This window comes from Quercus lobata, chromosome 6 (assembly GCF_001633185.2).
Source record: "Quercus lobata isolate SW786 chromosome 6, ValleyOak3.0 Primary Assembly, whole genome shotgun sequence".
NCBI classification, from domain to species: domain Eukaryota; kingdom Viridiplantae; phylum Streptophyta; class Magnoliopsida; order Fagales; family Fagaceae; genus Quercus; species Quercus lobata.
In genome coordinates, this window is record NC_044909.1 from 33,432,781 (window position 1) to 33,441,209 (window position 8,429).

Sequence of the window (8,429 nt, forward strand, 5' to 3'; positions counted from 1 at the left end):
AAATTAATAGATTATGGGTTGAAGTTTAATGAGTTCGTGTCATATTCGGGTTGACATGACTGGCCCGTTTAATAAATGGGTTGGGATAGTGTTGAACACATAGAACCCGTTTGACCTGTCTGGTCTGTTTAATTAAATGACATTTTATCAATATAACCTTCAAACTCAAGATATATAAACTTATTAGTCGTTATTGTTTATTTTCTTTGAAATATCGTGATTGATTATTTGTGATATTGGGATATACTTTAGTTTTGAAAGATTATTTGTGATGCAGTTACTCGTTAGTTTTGAATTTTATATTAAAAATATTGTTTGTTTTTTCACAAATTTTTTTTTTTTAATTTTGATAAAATCTAATAAACAGGTACACAACTAACCCGTTTAATAAATGAGTCATGTTAGGATTGAGGAATCTTGACCCGTTTAATAAACATGTCGGGTTAGTGTTAACTTATATAGTCACAACACGAACATGACACATGAACACAACACGCGAACACGAATTGCCACCCCTACTTTCAATCCTGGTTAAGAACAGAAAAGTTGTATCTATCTCCTCTCTTACAATAACTAACAATTTCACCAAATTGGAAGAAAAATCATCTGCCAGCAGCAGAAATAAAAGACACAAACTTTATTGAATTGCCTAATACTACTCCAGCGTATCAAGAGATGCCTAATATTACTACAGCATTTCAATAACCAGCAGGAAACCCACCTTTTCTTGGATCACTAACAGCCACAAGCTTTCCAATGCCTCCATTTTTCTTCAAAGTCCCTACATCTTGAACTATAAACTGGCAAATAGTCCCTCCGGAGAGGCTCTGTAGGATATGCCCCTTCTTTTGAAGAGCTACCCTGATATCAGCGGGAACTTCAAAGTGATCACCAATCACAGTTGTCCAGTTCTCATAGTATACAACATTAGGTATCAGCTGGTTAAACAAAATTGTCATATTAGAATTTCTAGTGGCTACTTATGGTACAATATAGAGTAAAAACTAATCCTCCACATTCAAAATAGAGGAAAAAAGAAGAAAGGGGGGGGTGGTAGGAGGGAGGCTAGCTGCTCAAAAATGGGCGAATTAATGCATTTGGCGGTGAGCTTATAGTGAAATGGATTGGTTAAGAGAAGCAAGAAACTGAAGTAGCAGTATATGACTAATATGGTGACCAGAATCCTACAATTACTTAAAAACAGAAAGCCCTCCAACCTAAAAATACAGCCTGCTCTTCAAGACACTTTTCTGTAAGACATTGATGTAGTCTTATATTAGATGAAATATTTTAACTGAACCCACATCTCTAACTAACAAGATAGGTGACCCAATGACATTCATCTTTTATTATATTATTCTGAACGTGCAAAATTTATCCTACAAGGAAATTTTATGCAGTTGAACCCAATCCACCCGTGAAACTTCAAGAAAAACATTCTACCTGTAAAATTTATCTCTGTTCGCATACTGAGAAACTTGACCCTAACCCATAAACTTAGCAAAGGATTGACCAATCAAATCAGATATCTTTAGGCCTAAGCAGCAAATTTTTCTTGATCTAAATGCAAGCATTATCACTTAGCACTCTACCAACAGCGTGCATGCATCATGATAGAGCTTTATATTGCAAGTGAAAATTGTAAAGTATACTCAGAGAGAGAGTTGGAATGTTCATAACGACCTGGTGATAGACTCTTGGTGCCATGACAGAAGAGAGTGGATCCATTCCCCTGGCAAAATGATTCAAGAGAACCTCTGCAGTTCCAGCAATGATCATGCCTCCCCCACTAGCACCTACCACGGCTTGCACTTGTTCATCCTGTAAAAAGCATTGTCAAAAAGGTCACATGATTTATTGCAAATGAATATATTCCATAATATAAAAAGCTTAAAAACAAAAACAGATATCAGTATATCACAAAGGAACATAATATGATAAATAGACATGACAAACATTATTCTAAAACATTCCCTGAAATAAATTTTCTCCCAATATTGTACTATATGTAACTCTACTATTTAGCTGTTCATTCTGAAGGTCCCAACAAGCAATAGGAAAGTTTTGACCATTAGAAAATTAATCTGGTAGTTTGGAAATGCCACCAGTCCTAACTTGAGTGGAGAACACTCTTAAAGCATACCTTTAAGACAATAGTAGGTGACATGGAAGATAATGGCCTTTTTCCCGGGCGGATAAAATTTGCTGGTGCTGGTGGTGGAAGATCTGCGGAAACATTCATAGGGATCGAGAAATCATCCATTTCATTGTTTAGGACTATTCCTGTACTAGGTGACAGGAATAGTGAACCAAAATATGCATTCACAGTAGCAGTCATGGATACGGCATTTCGCTCATGATCTATGATAGAAAGATGACTGGTGCCATGATCATGGATCTGATTCCATCTGTTAGAAAACAACATTTAGCATAAACATTTGGGTTCTAAATTGTGAATATATATGGCAGGTCTTCTACAACCAAAAATGATAGACATGAAGAGGTAAAGACAAGTTACAGTTATAGTTAAGCATTAACTTCTGCCCATAATATCTAAATTGCAGCCTCTATTATAGACATTTTCATTATATTTCAACCACCCAAATGAATGAGAAGTGGCCTTTTCAAAAAAAAAAAAAGTCAACCAATTTAAATCTTGAGGCAAAAAATATTTCTATGTAAGCAACACTGAATGTCTAATTAGAATAAATCTCACGTACAATGTCAAGATTATAATGCTTTATAAATCATCTTCATACTCGTCCTAGATTTATTACATCTCCACAATACTCAAATGGACACTTTCATTACCACCTAAATTGTGACACAACTAACATGGACCGCAAATTGATGATTTATTCAATGTCTGAGGAGCATCACCAGAAAAATAAACCAGAAAAAGTTCAATCTTTGACACGCAACCATCGCTTTTCCGGATTAGACACTTCAATTTTTTCATATAAGAACCAAAAATTGAACTAAATTTAAGACCTTAACTTTGGCACTAAGATGACACAACAAGATTGGATTCTGTAAAATTACATGCAAGAATTTAAGACAGCACAAAGCTAAGTTCTTCAAAAAATCAATATAATATAATATAAAAAAGTTGGATATAAGTTATTTATCTTTAAAATCTTATACACAAACCAATTCTCTACCAATGAAGCAGCTTACCTGCCACCATAAAGACTAGGATCAAATGTCATATTGTCATTTATTTGTTTCTTTAATTCTTTAGCGAACTTAGGAGAGAGCATATCAGCTAGAACTTTTGACACATCAACAAAGTCAGGATCACCAAGATTCATCCTCACAGCAAATACATGTTTCAAAGCCTCAATTTCTCGATGGAACCCAAGTGTGCCAGATACGCCCAAAGGGATGGCATATTGAGAAAGAATGTTTAACATCTGGGGTAGCAGACAAATAAAGCTGGGTAAAAAAAATCCAAAAAAAAAAAAAAAAAAAAAAAAAAAAAAAAAGAAAGAAAGAAAGGAAAGAATATGACACCATAGCTGATAAGAAATATACTCACGAGTATCATTGGAGGACCCCCTGAAGGAGGAGGCATTGCAAGCAATTTAAGCCCTAAAATGTTAGCAGATATTGGTTCTTTCAATTTTACTTTATAATTTTGCAAATCCTTCATTGTCAGTATGCCTCCAACATTCTGAATATCTCTAACCAAATTGAATCCAATTGAGCCATTATACAGGGCCACTGGACCAAATTTTGAAATTTTTCTTAGTGTATTTGATAGTTTCTCATTGCGACAGATATCACCTGCCTGCAAAAGACTTCCATTTGAAGTAAATATATCTCTGAGTCCCTTATTGGCCAAGATCCCAGATTCTGTATTGACCATCTGCATGTGGAGATATGGTGATATCTTAAATCCCAAATGAGCAAGACGCTCAGCCGGCCTCACAAGCCTCTTCCAAGGAAGCCTTCCATGTTGTTTCCAAGCTTTGTAAAGGCCTGCAAGTGCCCCTGGAATTGCTATGGAGAGGGCACCTTTACGTTTCAGAGTAGCATTTCCAGCATACATATTCTGATAATGAATAACCATGTAAGAGAATGATTTCAAGAATCATTTACATAGAACATAAAGTTTAACAAGCAATATGAGCTCACAATTACAATTTCAATATATGTCAATTTCATCTGTATCTTAAAATGGTAAGTTTCCCAGATGTCTTCATGTTCGAAATATAAACTATGCAGATATGTATTAATTGCAACAACTAAATTTTATTTATACGGATTATTGGGTCATAATCTTTGGACATGCATGTGCACTCTTTCATTTTTTGGGGGATGGGGTGGTGGGGGGGAAGTTGGGGGGGAGAATTGGACAGAGCTAAATAGAAGACCATTCATGGAAAAGAAATTGAGTTTTGTAGATGAAATGGATAAACATGGGAAATTACACAAATTATAAGATGGTTAAGATCCATTCAGCTAGGCAATGTTTTGACTGTCTTGGGTCTTCCAGGTGCAGAATTTTATCTAGCCAAACACTGGTGCAAGTTTCTGATCAGGTAAACAAGGTCCATTATTGTAATAGAAATTGAGTACTAGCTAATAAGAGCTCTTCAACCAAAGCATACAACTCAAATGCTCCTCAACAGTAGACATGAATGAGGTAGAAAAAATAAAAATATGTCATTTTTTTTTCTTTTTTAACATATAAGAAATTTATTAAAAAGTGCCAATTGTAATGTAACCCTTGTAAGGAAGTATAAAAAGAAAGAAACCCCATTCTTTTGTTACAACTTACAATATTGAGCTTAATAGGAACTGTTTGCACTCAAGTTCAAAACCAATCCAAAGAAGATTTAAGTAAAGATATTTGGATTACCTCAGAAGCTTTCAAGGGGGCAGTTTCTCTCATATCAAAGGCTTGTGCCTTCCCACTGGATAGCCTGAGAAGCATAAAGGCTCCTCCACCAATGCCACTTGATGCTGGGCTTACAACCCCCAAGCAAAGAGCAGAAGCCACTGATGCATCAACAGCATGACCTCCTTCCCGAAGAACTTCCATCCCTATTCTGGAGCATCGACGATCATCAGTGGCAACAGCACCATGACGTGCCACAATTACCTCATGTCTACGTTTGGTTGGACCACTAACAGCATTAAGGCTTGAAGTTGGACGCAACAGCATAAAAAAGAGAAATGTAACGGCAGGCCATAAAAAAAAATGAGCTGCAGCCAAGAGATACAAGAGGGTTTAGTTCCCCAAGAAAACTTGTTATGATCAGAGGGAGTTAGATAACTTACATGTAGATGCCATCAAGTAGAGCAAAAGATCTCAGATTATTTTGCTAGAAGATTTCCTTTGCACAATCAAGGAGAGGCCTAATACTAGTCCCCTATGTGGCACTGTTGGTTAGGTGCTTGCATGTTCTTGTGGTTGAAGGTTTAGGGGCCATTATACAGGGTGGAAGAAGAGTCTTTTTTTTTTTCTTTCTCTTTTTTCACTCTTGCACAACAGGGTTGATGTGTAGAATAGAAATAGGTCAATGCCTCACATATACAGGGATGTTTGGTATAAGCACTTAAAATCTGAAACATGTGTAGAAATACATGTGAATAAAAAAGCGTGTAGAAATATGTGTAATGTTATTTAAAAACTAAAAACATGTGTTTGAGTGTGTATACCAAGTGGGGCCATAGTTTCTTTAAATATCTTTTCCAGAGTAGACTGAGTTCTATGTAGTTGATCTCAACTAGCACATAGAAAATATAGGTAACTTTAACAAAATTAAGAACCAATGACCAAATTAGCTTTATCATGATCTGAATATAAAAAATAAAAAATAAATGCAATTAATGTGAACCATATGAGAAGGTCATCAATGCTAAACGTGTTGATAGGCAACAAGTTAATGTCAGTATATATGGTGTGTAGAATTCGATAAGCTTTCATTATAACTAACTATAAGTAGTATCTCCCCTCAAAAAAAAAAAAAAAAACTATAAGTAGTATCACCAAAACAATAACTCCAAACAAGGCCATAATCTATTATAACATCCTAATCCCACCGTGCACCCTTTTCACATACAAAATCTTAAACTTGGAGATTTTAAATCTGTGGATTACCATACAATGTTGTGCAACTGAGCACCCGAGCTCAATAAGCATTCATGATCAAGTGAAGTTACATAATTATTGTTTCTACCTTTACCAAATCCAGTTAATTCCACCCTTGTAAATCTGATGCCTCAACAGACTAAAATAAATAAATCAGTGGGCTTCAAATCTAAGTATTAGCACATAACATCCTTGTTTTCCTCCATATTTCCAGGCAAGTTTTCACATGCAAGCTTTCCTCTTGTGTTTATTTCTAAGTGTCTATGATGCATCCCCAGTTTGCTATACCCCATATTATGCCTTTTTTTTCTTTTTAAATTAATAATTTACTCACTTGTCTAGAGGATCTTGAATCCAAGACCTAACCTTCAGTCTCATTTTTTACAAGAAGAGAAGTGTTACTTGAACTAAAACTCATTGGGACAGGAAAATTTTTTGAATACTCCAGAGCTAGTGCTCACTCTTCTTACATGAATAATGGATCCTATTAAGAATTTAATTAATGGGACCTATCATCATGTGAGATGGAACATTGCATCTATAGTACTGAATAATTACTTCATTAACAGGTATTACAAATCTTTAGGACCAGCTTCATCACATTTCCCACATGAAAACCAATCTCTGCCACTCTGTTATATTATTTATGAATGAATTATAAACAGCGTAAATATCATAGTTCAGGACATGGCAAAACAAATCCAAACAACACCCATTAATCTTTAATATTTTAGTTTCTTACCCAATGAAACTTATTACTTTATTATTGCTTCGACTATCCTATCAAATGGATAGTTGAATCAAATATTTTAGTTTCTTACCCAATGAAACTTATTACTTTACTATTGCTTTGACTATCCTATCAAATGGATAGTAAACGGTAATCATATTGAATCAAATATGGTAACGTTAAAAATAATGGGAAATGACTCTCAAATGAATACAAACTTATTTGAAAGAAAACTGATGATATTACCATTTTGATTTGAAACCAATCTGTTATTAACGAAAATAAATTTGATTTCATTTTTTCACTTAAATAAGCATTCAATCATTAATTGAAATATAATGATTTTATAAAAATACTTCAATACCTTGTACTAATCCGCATTCAATTTCCTTATCAAAAAAAAAAATCCTCATTCAATTTCTTGAAGCAGACCTTAAAGCAACATACTATACTAATATGAAAACCCATTAATAAAAACAAACAAACAAAACAGAAGTCTGAAGTCACTCACTTGACATGAATCTCCTCTGCACAAATTAGCTCACACCCTTTGTGACTGTGTTATCTTCTTCTTCTTCTTCTTCTTCTTCGACTACTAGTACTACTTCAGCGTCATGGACTTTGATGGGACCGTAGTTGGGGTGGTACATGCACAGATGGCGTCTACCCATTGGCAAGAATAGTATCAAAAAAAAAAGACAGCGACGTGGCTTCGGCTTTTGAAGTGCGTGCGGAGAAGTTTGGGCTGCAAAGTGGTCCAGTGCGCAGTGAGCTTTGAGCTTGAGTTTGACCAAGATGCAATATATAAATTGTTAATTTTTCTTTCAAAAAGCTGCAAAAAGATTTTTAGTATAAAGCTGCAAAAAGTTACAAAATAGTACTTTGTCAGTGCCCGTTAACACAATTTTTGTAAGTTTGCAAATGTTTTCATGTAGTATAAATTGTTAATTTCAAAAAGTCACGAAAAGCTGCAAAAAAATAAAGTACAAAAAAAAAAGTGTGAAAAAAAAAAAAAAAGTGTCGGTGCCCGTTAACACAATTTTTTTAAAACGCAAGGTTGGTAGCTGAACAAAAAGACAACAGAGAGACAAAGAAAAGTACGGTTCTGAATCATCTGATTGCTGCTAATTAAAATTTAAAAGATAAAGGTTTAAAAAATTAAAAGACAAAAATACCCATCAACGGTTCAACACTGACTAACTTTTCAAGGACAAAAAAGTCATTACGTTTAACATAAGCATCTAAACTTTCTTTTTTTGGCTAGATGCATAGAAAAAAGACAAAACAAACTCTCAAAATATCTAGCCTACTCGTATGATAAGGCTACAACGGATATTGCATTTATTAAACAAACAATAAAAGCCAAATAAAATTTTTAAAGTAGAGCAAGCAAGGTGCTCAGGTAAAAATAGTGAAATAACACGTTTTGATAAAATTTATGAGAAATTAGTATTGTTTTAAAAATGTTTAACAAATTATCATTTTTTTAATATTTAAATTTCATAAAATCGAATTTTAAATAATACTAAGATACTTGATATTATGAAAATCAAATACTCCTTTATTCTTTATAAATATAAAAGAAATGAAAGAAATGTC

General features: G+C 34.2%; 1 protein-coding gene across 2 annotated transcripts; it reads right to left on the minus strand.

Moving 5' to 3' along the window:
- Window positions 1-497: 497 nt before the first annotated feature.
- Window positions 498-7,574, minus strand: LOC115994980 (glutathione hydrolase 1-like). 2 transcript variants are annotated; one of them, XM_031119358.1, is made up of 8 exons: window positions 7,342-7,499; window positions 5,287-5,571; window positions 4,865-5,211; window positions 3,539-4,054; window positions 3,178-3,413; window positions 2,144-2,408; window positions 1,684-1,821; window positions 498-938 (listed from the first exon to the last, which is right to left on the minus strand). In XM_031119358.1, the coding sequence occupies exons 2-8, from the start codon at window positions 5,297-5,299 to the stop codon at window positions 699-701; spliced, it is 1,755 nt and encodes a 584-aa protein (XP_030975218.1). In that variant the 5' UTR covers window positions 5,300-5,571; window positions 7,342-7,499; the 3' UTR covers window positions 498-698. The 2 variants fall into 2 exon arrangements, with proteins under 2 accessions (XP_030975218.1, XP_030975219.1); XM_031119359.1 differs by lacking the exon at window positions 5,287-5,571 and having other exon boundaries at window positions 7,342-7,574.
- Window positions 7,575-8,429: the final 855 nt, after the last annotated feature.

Excerpts from the sequence above, each read along its gene's own strand:
- LOC115994980 (XM_031119358.1), bottom strand. Across the intron at positions 4,055-4,864 it reads CCCCCTTGAAAGCTTCTGAG|AATATGTATGCTGGAAATGC; the intron begins GTAATCCAAATA and ends ATTCATTATCAG. Across the intron at positions 1,822-2,143 it reads CACCTACTATTGTCTTAAAG|GATGAACAAGTGCAAGCCGT; the intron begins GTATGCTTTAAG and ends TGCTTTTTACAG.